This window comes from Natator depressus, chromosome 3 (assembly GCF_965152275.1).
Source record: "Natator depressus isolate rNatDep1 chromosome 3, rNatDep2.hap1, whole genome shotgun sequence".
Classification (NCBI taxonomy): domain Eukaryota; kingdom Metazoa; phylum Chordata; order Testudines; family Cheloniidae; genus Natator; species Natator depressus.
The window spans coordinates 151,670,084-151,691,721 of record NC_134236.1 but is presented as its reverse complement, the minus strand read 5'-3'; the positions used below and the strand labels follow the sequence as shown (position 1 = coordinate 151,691,721).

General features: G+C 48.9%; 1 protein-coding gene across 1 annotated transcript in view; it reads right to left on the bottom strand.

Annotated features, from left to right (window-relative positions):
• The window catches only part of DNAH8 (dynein axonemal heavy chain 8), a 577,557-nt gene that overhangs the window by 546,111 nt on the left and 9,808 nt on the right, over positions 1–21,638 (bottom strand). Inside the window, exons 3-6 of the mRNA XM_074949111.1 lie at positions 15,632–15,716; positions 14,953–15,101; positions 636–825; positions 101–264 (exon numbers count right to left, since the gene is read on the bottom strand). Coding sequence (XP_074805212.1) covers positions 101–264; positions 636–825; positions 14,953–15,101; positions 15,632–15,716 — 588 coding nt within the window. The remainder of the gene's footprint in view (positions 1–100; positions 265–635; positions 826–14,952; positions 15,102–15,631; positions 15,717–21,638) is intronic.

The window sequence follows — 21,638 nt, the reverse complement described above, 5'->3', positions numbered from 1 at the left end:
GTGACAAAGACAGCAAGTGCTTGTATAGCACTTAGTACAAATGGACTCCAGACACTTCCTTAATTCTATACCAGAGGATATAAATGTTAAATCAACTTACTTGTTCAATCTGTTTATACCATATCATAAGCACTTCCTCTAGTTGATGAACTGTATCAGAATTAGCAGCTGCTGCTGTCACTTCCTCAAAGGACTGAAGTTTAGAAAAGTCAATGTGATCCATCTTTTTTAACTCAACAGTTCCCTCTATGCTTACTCTAGCACCTAAAATAAAGTAATTAAAATACAGAACATACTCCAGTAGTTGTTTCTACCAAGGTGAACCACTTCACTTTGGGAATATAAGCCAACAATTAGTCTTGCAATATAATAGCCATTTTACTGGCTCACACACAAAAGACCATGCTTTTCTGAAATCTAATTAGACCCCTACATTAAAAATTTTATATCACTAAAACTGAAGTTTGTCAAGTATGTAATAAATACAAATATATTTGTTTTTTATACTTGAGGTTTTTATCTTTTTATTCTTCCTTGTAGAAGCAAAGAAATGTTTTCCCATATTTATAACAACTCTACTGTTTTTAAAAAGTAATTTTTAAGCGGACTGATTGTTTACTCAATCTGATTCTTACCGTCTAAAAATGAAAGATATCTATTAATGGTTTCTATGAAACTCTGTTTTTCAATTGTTCCCTGTGTGGTTTGACTTAAAGCACCCCAATTATTTGTTGCAAGGATAGCTGGTAGAAAAATATTTGCTAGCACGTTCCTAGTACCACGTAAGAGCCCTTCCGTTGCATCCAGTACACAAAAGTATATGTCCTGTAAATGTAACAACAGAATGATTATTAGCAATGCAATCAATTATACTGAAAACATGACCACATTTTTAGAACATACAAATCTTCCATATAGATCCATTACATTTCTGAGTACAAAAAGAAATGTTTACTCACCCTGTGCATTAACTGTGGTTCTTTGAGATGTGTCCCCCTATGGGTGCTCCACTCTAGATTTACTATCGCTCCCTGCATCTTTGCTCAGAGATTTCTCTTAGCCATGCCTGTTCAGCCCATATATTCATGCTAGTCAGCCTCATTCCCCATGCTGTTGTTATATAGCACTGCGCAGTTCAACCACCCTCAGTTCCTCCTCAACCACGAAGAATCATAACAGAGACCTCTGAAGCAGAGGGCAGGTATAGTGGAGCAACTGTAGGGACACACATGTTTAAGAACCACAGTTACTGCACAGACTGAGTAAAAAATGGTTACTAACCTTCTTGTAACTGTTGTTCTTCGAGATGTGCTGTTCATGTCCATTCCAATCAGGTGTGTGCACACGCACATGCACAGTAGCCGGAAGATTTTTCCCCTAGCAGCATCCATGGGGTCGGCCTGGGCACCTGCTGGAGTTGTCCCTTCATGGCACCCAATAAAGGGCCCTGTCAACCCACCACCCCCTCAGTTCATTCTTTCCAGCAACTCCGAAAGAAGTGTAGGAGGGTGAGTATTGGAATGGACACGAACAACACATCTCGAAGAACAACAGTTACGAGAAGGCAAGTAACTGTTTTTTCTTCTTCAAGTGCTTGTTCATGTCAGTTCCAATCAGATGACTCTCAAGCCCAAGTTCAGGAGGCGGGGTCGGAGTTGTCCACTGATTGGCGCACTGCTCGTCTGAAGGCCACATCATTTCTGGCCTGCTGGGTAATCGCATAGTGTGTGGAGAAAGTATGAATGGAGGACCATGAGTGGGAACTTGAGCCCGGAATGCTGTTGATGAAGGCTGTGCCCTGGTGGAATGCACAGTGATTAGAGGTGCAGGAACCCCCGCCAGGTTGTAGCACTCACGAATACAGAACGTGTTCCATGACGAAATGCGTTGTGACGACACAGGCAGACCTTTCTTTCTGTCCGCCACTGCTATGACTAACTGGACCAATTTTCTGAACAGCTTCGTTCTCTCAATGTAGAAGGCTAGCACCTTACGGACATCCAGTGAGTGAAGTCTCTGCTCTCTGCCCCTGGAATGCAGCTCAGGGTAGAATACCAAGAGAAAGATGTCCTGGTTGATGTGAAACTGTGATACAACCTTTGGTAGGAAAGCAGGATGAGGTCTGAGGTGAACCTTGTCCTTATAGAACACGGTGTAAGGGGGCTCTAATGTGAGGGCCTTAAGTTCAGACACGCTCCTGGCCGAGGTTATCGCTACCAGGAACGCGACCTTGTAAGAGAGGTAGAGCAGGGAGCATGATGCCAAGGGTTCAAAGGGTGGTCCCATGAGTCTAGAAAGGACCAGGTTGTGGTCCCAAGCCAGGACAGGCTGCCAGACATGAGGGTATAGCCTGTCGAGATCTTTTAGAAATCGGCTGACTATCAGGTTAGCAAAGACAGAGCAGCCCTCCACGCCCAGGTGGAAGGCCAAGATGGCAGCCAAGTGAACCCTTATTGATGACATTGAAAGCCCTTGCTGCTTCAGATGGAGGAGGTAGTCCAGAATAAGCGGCACTGAGGCTAGCGTCAGGAACGAATGGCACTGTGCCGACTAGATTGAAAAGCTCTTCCACTTGGCAAGGTAGGTAGTTCTTGTAGGGGGTTTCCAGCTGCCAAGGAGGGACTTGTCTAACCTGGTCTGAACAGGAAAGCTCCACCGGGTTCAACCACAGAGCTTCCATGCTGTGAGGTGCAGCAACCCGAGGTTCAGATGTTGGAGACGACCATGATGCTGTGTCAGAAGCTCCAGGAAGAGCGGCAGGGCAACTGGAGCTTCCACGGATATGTCTAGGAGAGATGTGTACCAGTGCTGGCAGGGCCAGGCTGGAGTTATCAATATGACCTGAGCTTGTTCCCTCTGGATCTTGAGTACCTTGTGAATGAGCAGTATGCGTGGAAAGGAGTACAGGAGACTACCTCCCCATGAGAGGAGCACGGCGTCTGCTGGAGCCCGGGCTCTGATTTTGGAAGGAGCAGAACTGCTGGCACTTCCTGTTGCGGTGCGTGGCGAATAGGTCTATCTGGGGAAATCCCCTCCTCTGGAACAATGAATTTGTGATGTCCGAGTGAAGGGACCACTTGTGGCTGTGAAAGGACCTGCTGAGGTGGTCCACCAGCTTGTTCTGTACCCTGGGGAGGTACAACACTTGTAGGCATATTGAATGTTCTACACAGACTTTCCACAGCATGAGGTCTTCCTGGCACAGGGGAGAGGAGTGTGCCCCCCCATTTGTTGATATAGAACATTGCCATGGTGTTGTCTGTCATAACCGATATACATTGTCCCGTTAAGTATGCCTACAAAGTCTGGCAAGCCAGGTGCACCTCTCTCAGCTCTCTGATATTGATGTGGAGAGCCAGATCCGCCTGAGACCAGAGACCCTTTGTCCTGCAGTCTCCCAGATGTGCTCCTCAGCCCAAGTCGGATGCGTCCGTCACTAGCGAAAGAGACGGCTGTGAACTGGCGAAGGGCACCCCGATCACACCTCCTCGGGGTCGAGCCACCACAGGACGGAGTCGAGGACCGGGCAAGGCAGGGTCACAATTCTGTCCAAGTTGTCCCAGGCTGGTCGATACAGCAATGCTAACAATGACTGGAGCGGTCAGAGCCTGAGTCTGGCATGCTGCACCACGTAGGTACAGGCAGCCATGTATCCCAGAAGCTTCAGGCAGCTTATTGCTGTGGTGGTGGGAAACTGTCTGAGACCTCGAATGATACCGGCCAGGGTCTGGAACTTCGCTTCCGGCAAGTATGCCCTGGCTTGGGTCGAGTCCAGTACTGCCCCATAAACTCTATCCTCTGAATGGGGGACAGAGTCAATTTTGCTTTGTTTAGAAGGAGACCTGGGTTGTCGAAGGTGGCCCTGATGAATTTGACTTGAGTTTCCACTTGGGTCCTGGAGTGGCCTTTGATCAGCCAGTAGTTGAGGTACGGAAACACCTATACCTGGTGCCTGCACAGAAACGCAGCAACAACTGCCACGCACTTGGTGAAGACTTGAAGTGCTGCTGACAGGCCGAACGGAAGGACTGTAAATTGGTAGTGGGTATTGTTCACCACAAACCTGAAGGACTTCCTGCGGGGCTAAGTGATTGCAATATGAAAGCAAGCATCCTTCAAGTCGAGGGCAGCATACCAGTCTGCTGGATCCAGTGAGGGGATGATGGAGGCCCACGAGATCATGTAAAACTTGAGTTTCTTCACAAACTTGTTGAGTTCTCCCAGGTCCACGATGGGCCTGAGGCTGCCTTTGGCTCTCGGTATTAGGAAATACCGGGAATAAAAATCCTTACACCTGTGCTCCAGAGGAACCTCCTCCACTACTCCTAGAGACAAGAGTGACTGCACCTCCTGGATAAGAAGTTGCTCTTGAGACGGGTCCCTGAAGAGGGACGGGGAAGGGGGGTGAAAGGGTGGGATGTCACAGAATTGGATGGAGTAACCCCTCTCTACCACGTGGAGCACCCAGCAGGCTGAGGTGACACAGGACCATGCACAGTAGAAAGGGGATAATCGGGATGAGAGGAAAGGCAAGGTGGATCCACTCTTTGGTGTGGTACACAGTCCTCGACCATGCCTTCAGAAGGCTTGGTTGTCCCGAGCCCTGGCCAAAGGGTTGACATGGCCTTCTCCTGCCGGTCCTGTTTCTCCTCTGGACCTGACCTGGCGGTTCTGGTGACCGAACCACTGAGGAGGCTGCGGACAGAAGTGTCTTTGCTGCGTTGACGGTGTATAGAGGCCCAGGAACTGAGGGTGGCTCTGGAGTCCTTTAGGCTGTTTAGCCTCTTGTCCATTTTCTCAAAAAAAAAAAAAAAAAAAGCATTTCACGCTCAAAAGGCAGGTCTTGTATGGTCTGCTGGACCTCATAGGGGAGACCAGAAACCTGGAGCCATGAACCCTTTCTCATAGCTACTCCTGTGGCCATAACCCTGGTGGCAGCATCTGCCCTGTCAAGTGCAGCCTGCAGGGACACCTTGGAGATCAGTCTCCCCTTCTCGACCAAAGCTGAAAATTCTGCACAGGAGTCCGAGGGGAGCAACTCCATGAATTTAGCCATCGCCGAGCAGGTATTGTAGGAGTACCTGCGGACGATGGCCTGCTGATTAGATATTCGGAGTTGTAGTCTCCCCGTTGAGTACACCTTTCGCCCGAATAGGTGTAGTTTTTTAGCATCCCTATTCTTGGGGGAAGGGCCCTGAAAACCTTGCCTCTTCCACTGGTTAGCAGCTTCCACCACCAGAGAGTGAGGATGGGGGTGTTCATAACTCCTGGAGGGCACAAAGTGCCAGTGTTCGTTACGCTTGGCAGTGGGTGGCAGCAAGGCTGGGGTCTGCCACAGCCTCTTAGTCATAGCCGTAATTGTCTTTACAAATGGTAAGGTGATACAGGAAGGGCCAGAGGGGGCCAGGATGTCAACCATAGGGTGTGCATTATCTACCACTTCCTCCACCTTAATGTCCAGACCCTGGATGACCCGGCACCAGCAACTGCTGCAACACCTTGGAGTCTTCCAGAGCTGGGGCTATGGAAGTGCCCGCCAGTGCCTCATCTAGTGAAGAGGAGGAGGACGCCACCCACCAGAGGAGGTGGTTGCTCTCTACCATCCCCACCCGAGGGATCTCGTGACCCAGGGGGGACCTTGGTCGGTTGGCCCAGTCCCAGTGGCATGAAGGGATTGGGTATTGGTGTTGACATTGGGTCTCATGCCTGTGCCTGTGTAGATGCCTGGTGTAGTATCTGCACTGGGGTCTTCATCAATGCCGTCGCAGCCAGCGTCGTTGGTGCCGAAGGCCCAGCCGGCACCGTAGCAGCAGTCTGAGCCACTGACGCCTCTGGTGCCAAAGGTGTTGTCGAGGGCGGCATTGCTGTCAGTGCCGATGTCGGTGACAGTGCTGCCGCCAACAGTGTTGACGCCTGAGGTAACTGCTCAGTCGCTGGTCATTGTGGAACAAACGTTGCGGACGCCACTGATGCAGCTCCCGAGCAGGATCCTTGGCTCCAACCCTGCCCTTGATAGAAAGCCCACAGAGTCCAAAAGGGCCACTGAGCCATGTTCTGTCATTCTGAGGGCCACTGCATCAGGCAGGATCCCCTCCAGTGCCTTGAGTTGGACCTTCTGCTCCTGCTATAGTCAGAGCAGTACGAGTCCAACTCCACTTCTGATGTTTCAGCATAGGAGGACCAGGGCGTTGCTGCACCTCTCCATACAGAGCATCGGGAGCCTGGGAACTGACTGCGCTCCCTGGATGGAGGCACTGGTGTCTGGGGGTGCACAGGTGATGGGATTTGGCATGACATCATCGCTGGCTTTCCCTTTGACTGAACGGGGTGCCAGGATGGAGGCTGCAGTGCCAGCACATCCTCCTGCCTCGGGGATAAGAACGACGCCATGAGTCTCAGCAGGTCCTGTACTGCCTCAAAAGCCTCCGGGGTGGACAGGAGTGGCACGTGCTCCAAGGGGTTCGGCAAGTGCGATGGGCTCGGACTCGACTGCCTCACTTGGGCAGGAGTTGATGTAGCCCCCTCTGAGCCTTGGAACTGTGGCCCGACTGAGGTGCAACTGTTGGCTGGTCTGAGGGCCATCTGACTCTTTCTATCTTCTTCTGTGCCGGCAATTGGGACCAGTGTCAAAGGCTGGAATGCCCCCGAGAGGCTCCATGATGGCGCTGAGTCTCCTTGGCAGTGTCTTTCTTCAATGCCAGATCTCTCGAAGACAGTGCTGGAGTGCTCTGCACTGAAGAAGACGTACTGGGAGTGGGATCCCCGGCACTTAGGTCTGACTGAGGTTGTAGAACTGCCTCCCTGAGGATTTTAAGCCACTGCTTTAAGAGTTATTGGTCAGAATTCCCAACAGATCTTGCAGCGGTCTTTTTGGTGACCCTCGCCCAGACACCGTAAACAGGAGGTGTGGGGGTCACTTTTAGGCATGCGCTTCGTGCAGTCCTGGCAAGTCTTGAAGCCTGGGGATTGCGGCATGCCCCGGTGACAAATAACCGGGGGAGAAAAGTGGGGTGGAACCCCTCATAACTGAAACTTTTAAGTGAACTAATTACGCTATACTAACTGTAGTGGGGTGGTCACCCGCTCCAGCCTTAAACGGCTTAAAGCAGCCCAGGAGAGGGCTGTGGCTGGGAGCAAGCAATTCCTAGGCTGATTGGGGGAAGCAGGCTCAGATGAGGCCATGCCCCAATCAGGGCTTAGCTGGCCCTTATAAGAGGGCAGTGGGCCAGGAGCAGAGAGTCTCCTCTAGCTGTGGAGGGAGATGGGCCTGTCTCCTGGGGAGATTGAGAAGGTACCTGGAGTGGAGTGGAGTGGAGTGGAGCAGGGCAGGGCAGGGCAGGGGAAGGCCAGAGGAGCTGGGAGGCTCCAGACTGGAAAAGCCCCAGGCTGCAGGCCTGGCAGATGGCCTAAGACAGGGTACTGGGGTTGCAACAGGGCAGCCCACAGGTAGGCAGAGGCAGCAGGTCCAAACCCCCCTTGCCTATGATGATTGGCTTATATATTGCAGTCCACCCCAGTGTGCGGGGGCTCAATGGTGACTGGCAGTAGCCAAAGACTGAGGTGAGGTGGGGATAGTGGGTGGGAGTTCCCCGGGAAGGGGAGACACAGAGATCTGTGGGGGTACTGCCAAGGGCAGCACCCTGGGTAAAAGGGGCACCGGGGTCCAGGAGGGACACTGGGGCAATGGCAAGCAGGACACCAGCCTGCAGAGGGTGCTCCGGAGGCTGGAAGAGCTAATTCCCTGAGAGACCAGTAGGAGGCACCAGAGGGGTGAGTCCTGCACCTTGACACTAACCAACTACAACTATCTACAGCGAAAACCAAAAGTACTGCTAAACCACTTGCTGAAGCAAGAGCAAGGGGAAGTTCCAGCTACTGTCACTGGTGGTAAGAAGGTGTGACTCCAGGGAGCGCCCAGGCCAACCCCACGGATGCTGCTAGGGGAAAAATCGTCCAGCTACTGTGCACGTGCACACATCTGATTGGAACTGACATGAACAAGCACTCAAAGAAGAACCATTTCTTCTTCAAGGAGTGTCCCTATAGGTGCTCCACATTAGGTGACTACCAAGCAGTTCACTACTCTAAGTTGTGTGTGGTGGGGGGTGCTTCAGAGTTGAGTCTAGTACTAAAGAAAGCACAGCCGAGCTGAACACTCTATCAGAAGCAAAGTCTTGAGTTATTCAGTAGTGTTCAGAGAATGTATTTATAGATGCCCTTACATATTTCAATAATGGGCACGTTTTTGAGAAATGCTGTAGAGGTGGAAATGGACCTCAGAGTAAATACATAGGTTCAAAGGTATTTGAATATTACAAGACCCATAGCAAGAATTAATGCAGATGGATATCCTCTTGGAAAGACTTTGATTAGAGATTAGACACTTTTAATCTACCTGCAAGCAAGACAAACAATTTCAGGGTCTTTCTATCCAGATAGAAGGCCAGGGCTCTTCTGATGTCAAGGGTGTACAACTGTGCTTCTTGATTATCGAGGGGAAGCTTAGGGTGGAAGGACGGCTGGTGAATGGGTTGGTTAATATGGAACAGGAAGAAATTTTAGGTATAAACATTTTGGATGGGATCACAGCGTGACCTTCTCCTTAAAAAATACTGTGAAAGGGGGGCATGCCTCTACTTAGCCATCACTTGGAGATCAGGAATGTCGTTTTCATTGATAAATAGAGCAGTGAGCAGGCAGCCATCTGTTCAAATGGTGGTCTTGTGAGGCATTTAGGTACCAGATTAAGGTTCCAAACAGTAGTAGGGCGCTTGACTGGCAGATCAAGATTCCTCAGGGAACTCGGAAATTTCTGTCACTGGGTGGGCAAAAATGGAATAACCCTCTATTGGAGAGTGGAAAGCCCTGATGGCTGCTAGATGGATCTGACAGAGTTCAGCAAGAGTCCAGAACTTTTTAGTATTAGGATATAGTCCAGTATATCTGGCAGTGAAGAGGTCATCGGTGAAATATATCTGAGGTCACACCAAAAGAGAAATCTTGTCCATTTTTGGGAGTATGTGCAGCGAATAGACACTTTCCACCTGTGTAATAGTACTTTTTTTACTTCCTCTGATCAGGTGGTCTCTAATCCCATGAACCATCAACCAACCATGCTTTGAGACAAAACACTGCGAAACTGGAGTGAAGGATCTTCCTGCCTTCCTGGGAGAGGAGATGAGGAGCGGCATGAAGAGTGATCGCGGAGCAAACGGCCAATTATATTAAGTAAGGAATACATGTTTGTCTGGGCCAGGTCAGAACTATTAAGATGACTCTGACTTTGTCTCTTTTTGTTTTGAGGAGAACATTGGCTATTAGAGGAGTCTGTAGGAATGTATACAGGAGATCCGACAACCAATGAAGGTGAATAGCATCCCTCAAGGATCAGTGACCCAGTCCGCCTCTCAAGCAAAACTGGGTACATTTTTTGCTTAACTCTGTGGTGAACAAATCTGAGGGGTGCTTCATTGATGGAATATATGGTGTAATAACCTAGGGTCTATTTCTCTCATGGTCTTGGAAGAACTGCCTGCTAAGTGTATCCACAGTCACATTTTGAACCTCCAGGAGATAGGCTGCTGTGGTGATGACCTGGATGCATATGCACCAATTTTAAACCTTGACATCCTTTGCGCAGACAGGGGGAGGGATCTTGCTCCTCCTTGCCAATTAATATAAAACACGCATAATATGTTGTCCATCACGATCTGTATGTGTTTGCCCCTGATTAGTGGTAAAAATTGGAGACAGGCATATCTGACTGCTCTGAATTCCAGGACATTGATATGTATCGTGGTCTCTTGCGACATCCACTTGCCCAGGGCTGTGAAAGCATCTAGATGGACTCCCCACTCTAGCACAGAGGCATCTGTCATTATGATGACCACTGGGAGAGGATGTGAAAAGGGGACTACTGCAATGGTCTTTCCAGCAGTTGAGGGATTGTTTTACTCAGGTGGATATGGAAAGAAGCACATTTTAACTGTCTGTTTGGTGAATAAACAGCCTGAGCCGCCTCTAAAGGCAGTTCTTGACTGGAGTTTGGGAACTGAGTTGCATTATACTGGCTATGTTGGAAAGGGCTGCAAACCTGTGCAGAGGAAAATAGGCCCTCGCTGTTAATTAATTTAGATGAGCCCCTATGAATTCTAAGTTTTGTACAGGGGTCAAAGTGAATTTTTGAATGTTGAACCGTAGGGCCAATTTGAGGAAGAGATCTATGGCTTTGGAAGTTGCCTGTGACGTTCAGGTAAGGGAATACTAAAATACATTTCCTGCAGAGTTGTGCTGCTGCTACTGACATGACTTTCAAAAAGACCCTCAGGGCAGATGACAGGCCAAAGCGGAGCACCCAGTACTGAAAGTGGTCCTGACCGACAGTGAAATATAGGAATCATTTGTGGGATGGATGGATCACTATGTGGAAATATGTATCCCAAAGGTCGAGGGCTGAGAACCAATCCCCTTGCTCTAGTGATGGAATTAGTAGCCTCAAATCTAGGATGAGTCTCCAACTGCCATTCTTTGTTGGTACCAGAAAATACCCAGAATAAAATCCATTTTATCTGTGTTGCAGGAGAATTGGTTCTATAGCCCCCAAGCATAGGAGAGAATCTATTTCTTGACGAAGAAAGCTCTTGTGAGAGCAGTCCCTGAAGAGCGATGAGATAGGGGGTTTGTTGGTGGAAGCATAGTAAAGTAGATGGTATTCCCTGTGGAAATAATCTCCAAAACCCACTTCTCTGTAGTGATTAATTCGCCAGCCCACCTAAAGCAGTAAAGATGGTTATCAAACGGAAGAAGACAGGTGAATTGGTGCAGCTGGTAAGGAGAAGGATGGTAATTCAGGCCCTCAACTAGCCTGTCAAAATTGCTGCTTGAAAGTGGAAAGAGAGAGGTGGATGGTTTCCTTCTCTGGAATCTGTCTCTTGTGATGCGGTTCATATGGCATCTGGAAGCTCAGGAATTAAGCAATATGGGATCTCTGAGCCATATGGGACTTGCTGAGCTTCCTCTTGTAGGCAGGTGTATAGATACCAAGCAAATGCCAGGTAGCTCTAGAGTCGTTTCACATTCACAATGTTTCAACTGTGCTGTCCACAAACAATTTAGACCTATCAAAAGGGAGATCCTCCACCATATTCTGGACTTCTTTTGGAAACCTGGAGAGCTGGAGCCAGGAAGCCCTTCTCATTACTACCAATATAGCAATCAAACAGGCAGCAGTATCAGCGGCATCAAGGGAGGCTTGTAGAGACGTTCCGGCAAGTAGTTGTCCCTCCACAATGACTGTCTGGAATTGCTCTCTATGTTCTGCCCGTAGGTGGTCAACAAAACAGTTCAGTTTGATGTAATTTACATTATTGTATTTTGCCATTAGTGCCTGGTAATTGGCAATTCTAAATTATAAGGAGGTTGACGAATAAGATTTCCTCCCAAGTAGGTCTAGATGCTTATGGTCTTTTTCATGGGGTGTGGTTTTAGTGTGGTGTTGCATTCCATGTTCGTTAACTGTGTTGACTACCAAGGAATTTGGGGAGGATGAGAAAATAAAAATTCTGAGTCTTTTGCAGGAACATAATACTTCTTTTCTGCTTTCTTCATGTAGCAGGCATAGTAGATGGAGCATGCCAGATGATCTTCACTGTGTTCAGAAGGGCATCATTGACCAGCAAAGCTAACTATGCAAGCAGATGAGAATGAATGAAGGATATTAAGCAGCTTATGAATCAGACTTTCCTCTTCCACAAACTCTCTGGAATAGTGGAGCACCTGGAGAAATTTCAGGTGAAACCATCAGTTTCAGGCACATTTCAGGTGTTCTCAATGTCTTTGATATGGAAAGCACGTCGGAGCCGAGCAGCAAGGAATCGGAAGCCTCTGATACAGCCAGGTCCCAGGGGAAACAGAATTCCTGCAATGCAGAGCATGCTGTGAGTACAGAGTCTGTGGTCTGCACCGAGGTGTTGGTGGCTGAGGCCACTGACAGTACTGTGGGTCTCGGATGAGCCAAGGAAAGTGCAGTCGGAGCCCAAGCAGGCTTCTCTGGTACTGAGGAAGCAAAGGATGCGCTTTTTTTGCCATCTTGGTCTGCTAACGATACCGATGATCTCTCCAGGCCCATGGCTTTGCCATCTTTCAGTCTAGCAATGCTCTGGGTACCTGAGAAACCAGCAGCTTCTTGGGTACTGTAGCAGAGCGACCACTCACCGGTGCAGTGCCTCCTGCTGGTTGTCTTAGGAATTAGCTCTTTCAGCACTCAGACCGCCCTCTGCTGGCCGGTGTCTCGCTTGCCTCAGGCCCTGTGTCCCTCCCAGACCCCAGTGCCCTTTACCTCAGGGTTCTTCCCCTTCTATACTCCCACACTCTGGGTCATCATCTAGCCCCCTTTCACTGCGGCAGACTGCAGTATGTAATGGCCACTCATCATTGGCAAGGGGTTCCTGTTGAGATGCTGCCTTTGCCTATCCCTGGGCTGCTTCTCTACAGCCCCAGTACCTTTTGTAGGCCTTCACCAAGACCTGCAGCCTGGGGGTTCACCAGCCTGGAGCTCCCCAGCTCCCTTTGCCCTTCCCCAGCACTGCTCCGCTTCAGGTACCTTGCTCTCAGGCAGCTAGCTCTTCCCACTCCAGGCCTAGAGTGAGACTGCTCCAGCTCCTGGCCCCCAGCCCTCTTATAAGGGCTGGCTAGGCCCAGATTGAGCTGGCCACAGCTGTGGCTGCTTCCCCAATCAGCCTAGCTTGGCTGCTTTCAATCCCTGTTCTCCAGGAGTGGGGCAGTTGCCCCACTACAGGTACCTAACTGGAGAGTGGATGGTGCTGAAGTGGCTGAAGACACCGACAACCTCAGCTTTTTAGAGGTACATTTTCCACCTGGTGATCCCAGAACATGGTCCTTGGAGGACTTATGACAGGGGCCTTGCAGCTTCCTCTTATATGCCCTGGAGGAGTGCAGCTCAGATATAGTGGAGGCTGTAGATATGCTTGGAGAGTGGCATATGGCATGGTCCCTTAGCTGGGGTCAGAAGCTGGGTGTAAAGAGCTGTCCATCAGCAGCAGCCAAAGTTTTATCTACCTGTTTTTTTTCTGGCTCTGGATTTCAGCACAAGACAGAAGTTATACTTCTGTACAATGTGCAATTCCCCAAGGCAACAGACACAGCAGGAGTTCCTGTTGTTTACTGGGATTGCCTCCTGGCACGACAGACAGCATTTGAAATCAGGAGAACTGGGAATAACCTCCCAGTAGGCAAGAACTATCTTATCTACTAATATCTATCTAAATATATATGAGAATTTTATTTATTTTTAACTAGGCAGCTAAAGCTACTGCTGCTTATTAATTACACTAATACTAAGAACTACAACTAATAAAATAATAAATGAGAACAAAGTTGAGGACATCTCAACAGGAACAATTGCCAGAGCTCCGTCTCAGGCTGAAGCAGTTGAGAAAGAACTGAGTGCAGTTCCCCCACACTGTGCTGTATAACAATGGCATGAGGCATAAAGTTGACTGGCATGCATGTGCAGGCCAAGTGGACACTGCTATAAGAAATCTCCAATCAAAGGTGCAGGGGGCGCTAGTGCACACCTATACTGGAGCACCCATAGGGAAACTACTTGCAGAACTTTAGTTAAGAAAAGTTGAGAATATTTATAAAATAAAAACACAATGAGAATACTTACTAATGTTACTGAACTTTCTCTCCAACAAAATAGGGTAGTCAAGAAGCCATTATCTAGTGATTCAACATATTTGAAAACACTTAATTTAAAGGTTGTAGATTATATTCATGCAATTTCTCTGTCATTCAGAAGATTAGGGAAATGCTCCAATATGTGTTGAAGATATATCATTTAAGACACCGTGTCTGAGAATAATAAACTACATTTACTTAGTGCCATTGACTAGCTTTGAACATCTCATCTGTACCCTGACACTAATCTGTCTGAACTATGTCTACTTTTATCATTGTAATTTTTGAAGCAGTTTCAAGCTACCAATTTTTAGAAGAACTTCCCATAAATTTCCTTTTCCCCTCTAGAACTCAAAATATGGAATTCCCCCCAAAAATAGTTGGGTCCAAAACTGAGACTACTAACCATGTTAAGATTCTGTATTTTATACATCACCGGTGCATTATTCCTTTTGATATCTGGGAATCTAAACTTACTAACAGTATAAATATTATCACTTTATGAACAAAATTATTACTATTTATTACTCATGTAACTCCATAGTGTGTATCGTAGTGCACTACAACAGAGCAATGACAGATTTCCTGTCCTAAGAATTTGAAATCACAATAGATTTGTATAGATAAAGTATAGGCCTGATTTTCATTTATAGTAAGGCTCCTTAATAGAGCCAGAGCTGTATAAATGGGCCTTAATGTAAATGAAAATCAGGGCCCTATATCACTAAAATCATTGTAAAACAGAAACATGCATTCTACATGAATTACTAAGGGCAAGATTGTGTTTGGTACCTTCATAATTGTGTAAAGCATGCAATGGGCTACACAAACTGTTGAGCCCTTAAACTCAGAGATTTCAGTGATCCCACTAACATGGCTAATAGCTTAAACCTCTTCAAGAAAAGCAGAGGGGGCAAAGAGATGGTCAGCACAGGGGGAAGAACAATGCTGCCCTCCTTTACAATGTTTCATTTGCTGTTCTCACCTGAACTCTGAAAGACATAGTACATTCCTGAGGCACAATGCCACTTTGAAGCTTCATTTGGAGCACTGTAACTGTGCAATGCCCCCCAACAACAGGATGGTAAAACAGGTATGTGCTTCAGTTTAGCACTCAGGAAAATTTATATGAAAGACTGAAATTATAATGTGGCAATAATATGAACCTTTGCAAAACATTAACAATTTCTTAACTTTTTAGTTTTTATTTTGAGTAAAACTAATATAAGCAACAGGAAAAAATGAGAATACCTCATGTATACTTTTTGCATTTAGAGGGATGTCATTCCTATAACGAACAAAAAATAAACAGAGTCCTTTGAATTTTTCTGGTGCAGTGTCTAAATATAATCTCATAATTTTAGTTCCTTTTACAACTCCTGGAATTGTTCGACCACATTCTGAAAATAAATTTAAGCACATTACTATTTTAAAATGTATGTATATCATAAAATGTTTAAAACTATTACAGTGAAATAAAATAGTTGCAACTCAGTATTTTATTTATTTTTTCCCTTTTGTGCATGTCAGGCACAACCCAGATAGTTTCCTTAATAGTGCTTGTGTATGTGAACATAATTTGTTAAAAGGAACTGTGAAATTACATCATTAAATAGTTTTTTTTTCCTATGGCGAAAACTAATAATGTTCATGAACAATTTATGAAGCTATTAGTAACTAAATACAAACTTCAATCCTCTGCAAATATATCACAATCCTCATTGTCAAAAACAATTGAACTGTTTTTGACTGATCGTTTCCAAAACAATTCAGGCTGAGGCAGATACACAATATTAAACATTTGCGCTGAAATGTTCAAGTTGGGCAAAGTTATAAACTGCAAATAGGGATTTATAATAGACTACCTGAACAACAGGCAGTGCAATAAGCCCCACCTATAACAATATTGTTAAAAATTAATAGCATGTACCTACTCCTGGTGCTTCTCCTTCTTGATATAAGAATTTCAAAGTTCTACTTCCGTCTTTGGCAAAAAAATTATCAAATGCCTGTAACTGTTAAATCAAAAAGTAAGTTACTGTAAATCAAATGCTGTCAAATTACTACATTTTTATTTGTCTTAAAAGAACATATAGCGTTTAATTGGAGATCTGTTCAAAGTTTTGGTGATATGATAAATACTTTATCCAACACTGGCAGGGAGATGAACTAGGTAACCTAACAGATTTTTTTTTCAGTCCCTAAACTTCAATTGCTGGTATTTTCACAGGAATTATGCCATAGTATCATCTTCAAGTACTAATTTATTTCACTTATTGAATGACTTGCAAAGCACTAATCACCACAGCAACTATTCAATAATACACACAAATAGTAGACAAGATGGAGAAAAAATGGTTACCTACCTTTCCTAATCGTTGTTCTTTGAGATGTGTTGCTCATGTCCATTCCATTCTAGGTGTGCATGCACCCACGTGTGCGGCCATCAGAGATTTTTGCCTTAGCAGTACCCATAGGGCTGGCTGTGGTGTCCTCTGCAGAGCCACGCTCATACCGCTGTATATCAGGCGCCGCTGGCCCTATGCCCTCTCTGTTTCTTCTTGCCGACAACTCTGACGGAAGGGCAGGAGGGCAAGCAACGGAACGGACATGAGCAACACATCTTGAAGAACAATATTTACAAAAGGTAGGTAACCATTTTTTCTTCGAGTGCTTGCTCATGTCGATTCCATTCTAGGTGACTCACAAGCAGAATCAACGGAGGTGGGCTCGGAGTTCACAGTATTGCAGATTGCAGCACTGCTCTGCCAAAGCCAGCATTGTCTTGAGCCTGTTGGGTCAGCGTGTACTGCAACATGAATGTGTGGAAGGACGACCAAGTTGTGGCCCAACAGATCTCTTGGATTGGCACCTGTACCAGGAAAGCTGCTGATGACGCCTGCGCCCTAGTCGCATGAGCCATTATGATCGCCAGCGGGAGCACCTTTGCCAGCTCATAGCAGTAGAGGATGCAGGCCATGATCCAAGACAAGATTCTCTGTGCTGACACTGGGCAATCTTTCATCCTGTCAGTGACAGCAACGAACAACTGTGTTGACTTACATAACGGCTTTGTTCTATCAATGTAGAAGGCCAGCGCCATCTGACGTCCAGGGTATGCAGCCTGCGCTCCTCATCCGTCACATAAGGCTTTGGAATTGGGAGACAACCTTGGGCAGAAAGGCCAGATGTGGACACAGCTGGACCTTGTCCTTATAGAAGACCACATAGGGTGCCTCTGACATGAGTGCCCTGATCTCGGATACCCTACAGTCCAAAGTTACGGCGACCAAGAAGTAGACCTTCCAGGAGAGAAGCCAGAGGGAGCAGGAAGCCAAGAGTTCGAAGGGGGGACCCATGAGCCTCGATAGCACAAGATTCAGTTCCCAAAGGGGGACCAGGTCTCGGACATGCAGGTAAAGGCGCTCCAAACCTTTCAGGAAGCACGCCATCATGGGATGGTCAAAGACCGACCGGCCTTGAAATGGAGGGTAGAACGCCGAAATGGCCACCAGGTGTACCTTGATCAAAGATAGCGATAGACCCTGGTGCCTAAGGTGCAGTAAATAGTCCAGGGTGTCCTTGCAGCGGGGCTTCTTCCACATGAATGTGTCGGTCAAAGGCCCAACACATGAACCGCTTCCACTTTGCCACATATGTAGCCCTGGTGGACAGTTTTCTGCTGCCCATCAGGACCTGTTAGACACCAGCAGAGCACTCCCATTTGTCCATACTCAGACACACAACAACCAAGCAGTCAAGTGCAGTGATGCCAGGTTCGGGTGCAGCAGATTGCCATGGTTCTGGAACAGCAGATCTGGCTGAAGAGGTAGCTGCAACAGGGTGGCTGCCAAGAGACCCAGCAGCATGCCAAACCAGTGTTGACAAGGCTACACTGGGGCTATGAGGATAACCTTGCTTCACTTTCTGTCTTGCTTCACCTTCCACAGTACCTTGCGGATCAACGTTACCAGTGGGAAGGCGTACATCAGTGCTCCTGACCATGGAATCAGGAAGGCGCCCAACAGGGAGCCCTTGTCCCTGTCCCACAGAGAACAGAACATGTGACACTTTCTTTTCTGCCTGGACACAAACAGGTCCACTTGGGGAGTCCCCCACCTGCCGAAGATTAGGCTGACCAGCTCCGGATGAAGGGACCATTCGTGTCAAGACTACAAGGTCTTGCTGAGGTGAACCGCCAGGAAGTTTCTGGTTGTAGGCAGGTGGGCAGCCACTAGATGAATGGCATGCCACACACAAAAGTCCAAGAGGCTGAGTGCCTCCCAACACAGGGCCGAAGACCTGGCGCCGCCCTACCTGTTGATGTAATACATAGGAGCTGTATTGTCCATCAAAACCTACACCACACTGCCCTTCAGGTGGGGCAAGAACGCCTGGCAGGCCAGAAGAACCACTCTGAGCTCCCTGACATTGATATGAAGGGTCAGATAGCATCTGAGATCAGGGTAAGCAACGGAGACAGGGTCATGAAGGGAGCCCCCTGCAGCACCGATTTTGGATTCAGACACAAATCCAAGGACAAGAGGATGTGGCTCAGCACCATGACCACTCTGCTGGGGATAGAGACTGAGGCCAGCCACACCTGCAGTGGCCATAGATGAACTCGGGTATGGCTGACCACGTACATGCAGGCAGCCATCTGGCCCATTAGTCACAGGCACGTGTGGGCTGTGGTGTATGGATGGCTCTTTATGTGGGCAATCAAGTCTGACATGGCGTTGACGCATGCTTCTGGAAGGAAGGACATGACTCAGGTGGAGTCAAGAATCATTCCGATAAACTCTATGCGTTAGACTGGCGTTAACATGGACTTTTCTGTGTTTATTAACAGACCCAGATCATTGCAGATGGACCACACCAGACTGAGGCTGTGTTGCACCTGCTCCGGAGAGCTGCCCTTGATGAACCAATCGTCGAGATACGGGAAGATCTGGACCCCCCAACATCTCAGGTAAGCCGCTACCGGCGCCACATATTTTGTGAACAACCTGGGGGCCAAGTACAGGCCAAAGGGTAGCACTGTGAACTGGAAGTGACACCCAGCCACTATGAAACGCCTGTGGCCCGGGAATATGGAGACATGAAAGTAAACATCCTTTAAGTCAAGATCGGCATGCCAGTCTCCCAGATCCAGGGAAGGAATGATGCAGGCCAGGGAGACCATGCAGAATGTCAACTTCTTGAGAGACTTGTTGAGGCCATACAGGTCCTGGATGGGTCTGAGGCCCCCTCTGGCATTTGGGATTAGGAAGCAGCAGGAGTAGAATCCTCCTCCTTCCATGTCCTGAGGAACCTCCTCCACAGCTCCCAAGCCCAGGAGCTTCTCTATTTCCTGAACAAGGAGTTGCTCATGAGAAAGGTCCCTGAAGAGGGAAGGGAAAATGGGGGGGGAGGGCAGGAAGAAGGGGCGGCTAAGAACTGCAGGATATAGCCCAAGCTACTATATCCAGGACCCAGCAGTCCAACATAACCCGTGACTAGGCCGAGCAGAAGGGAGAGAGGCAGTTGAGGAAAAGATGGGTAGGATCCAGTCGACTGACTAGGGCATCTGTAAAGGGGCTAGGCCGGGGCTCAACCCTCTGCGGGGCGGCGGGGAGCCACACCGGCTTGCTACACACAGTTGACTTTAGGGAATTTCTCCGGCCACTGGAGTCTCCCTCGACAGCCCTTGCGGTAACTGGAATGAGTACTGTAGGCCCGGGCCCTGAGTCAAGGAGGGGAAACAAATAGTCAGTAGCTCAGGCCCTCAAGCAGGGGCTGAGCAAATAGTTCAGTGGTAACAAGCCCAGGCCCTGGGTCAGGGCGGGGCAACAAAGAGTCAATAGCTCAGGCCCTCAGGCAGGGCTGAGCAACACAGCATGTGTGAATTAGCCCAGGCCTCCAAGGACCTGGAAGAGGGGCAGACTGCCACCCACGAGTTGGGTGGCAGGGGGGACGCAGACCCACCCACTCCACTGCGTCCCAGCCCAGGACCCTAGCAGCGGCGAATGACCCACTGCTGGGTCAGTGAGGATCCTGACCGCAACACACTGACACGGGTTCTGGCAGAATTATAGCCAGACTAGGGTCGGCTGTCCCCGGGCTGCTTCCTAACTCCCCTCCTTCTGGTACCTGGGTCACGGCGGTGTTCTCCGGGGGGTCCAGCACCATGGGTTCCTCGGGGTAATGGGCAGGCAGCAGGTCCAGTAACTCCCCTGGATAGTGGGCACAGGGCAGGTCCGGTAACTCCCCTGGATAGCGGGCGCAGGGCAGGTCAGGCCAGTCTTGGCATGGACCTGGGGCCGCGGGGTTTTCCCAGTCACAGGCTAAGCTGGCTGCGGCTGGTCCTCGAGTGAGCTCTGAGGGCCCGCCTTTATACTTCCGGGTCGTGCCTTTCTACTTCCAGGTCGCCTCCTGTCCCTCTGAGGGGCGGGCTCAGAGCTTCCTGGCTCCGCCCACTCTGGTGTCTGGAGGGACTCAACCCTCTCCGGAGTGGCGGGGAGCCACACCGCCTTGCTACAGCATCGCTCTCAGGCGCACCCTCAAAAGGATTGCTTCTGGCCCCCTGGGTGTTTGGTGGCCCCAGGATGGGCTGGAAATCAGGAGGAAGAAGGGTGACAATGATCAAAACTGGTATCCCTTCTTCCAGGTAGATCCCTGACAAGGTTATAAGGTTCTTGGTGGCGGCGGTGAGGCCAGAAGGGTTTTCTGGCTGATTGCGGTGTGTGCATGCCCAATGAGCGAAGGGTAGCCCTACTGTCCTTCAACCGTGCAGCCTGGCATCTGTCTGATCCAAGAACAGACCAACTCCATCAAAAGGGAGGTCCTGGACTGAGGCCTGCATCTCCTGGGAGAGGCCCGCTGCCTGGAGCCAGGAGCTGCATCACATGATCACCACTGTTGCGACCACCCTTGCCATTGAGTCTGTATGTCCCATGCCATCTGCAGGGAACATCTCACCACCGCAGTACCCTCCTCCACCAGAGTGCCAAACTCTTGGGCCAAACCCAAGGGAGGGATTCCTGGAACTTGTTGAGACTGTCCCAGAGACTAAAATTGTACTGGCCCCCAGGGCCTGTTGGTTCACCACCCAAAATTGCAGGCTAGCGACTGAATAAATTTTTCTCCCAAATAAATTGAGTTTCTTAGCCTCTTTGTTTCTGGGAGTTGAGGAGGTAGGAACCTGCTTGTCTTCTTCATTGGCCACAGATTCAACCAGCAAGCCCGGGGGCAGGTGGGTATAAAGGTATTCAAAACCTTTGGCTGGCACAAAGTACTTTTTCTCAGCCCATTTCAAGGTGGGTGGGATGAAGGAGGGGTCTGCCAAAAGGTTGTGGCTATCTTGAGGACCTCCTCATGTACAGGCAGGGTGACCAAGGCGGGCGTAAAGGCCGAGAGGACGAAGAGGATGTCCTCCTGCTCTGCCATCTCCTGTACCTCAAGCCCCAAGTTCTCGACCACACACCAGAGAAGGGTTTGATGTTCCATAAAGTCATCCGGCCAGTTAGCTCTGGAAGGTCCCGCGATCACCTCGTCTGGGGATGACAAGGAAAACTGGACCACCAGTGCGGGTGCTAGGGTCTTGACCACCATTGGAGAAAGAGGTTTTGCAGCCAGCAGAGGTTCCTCCGCTCCAACCTCAGAACAGGCTTCCGGTACCGGGCCCAGTGCTGGTGGGGTCACTGCCCAATGCTCCACCATGGTGACCAAGGAGTGCTGCGAAGGAGGCATTGTCACAACTGGTACACCTCACGTGCTTCTATAAGGCCACTGCGCTGGCCACTGGACGTGTTGCCATTGCGGTGCCGCAGATGAGGGAGCAGGCTCCAGCGCCCAATCACACCAGTAAGTGTTGGCGATGGGCTGAACTGGCCCTCCATACCGGAGGAACCACCTTCTGGTGACCCGGGAGGAGCCGTCAATGCCTGTTTTTGTTT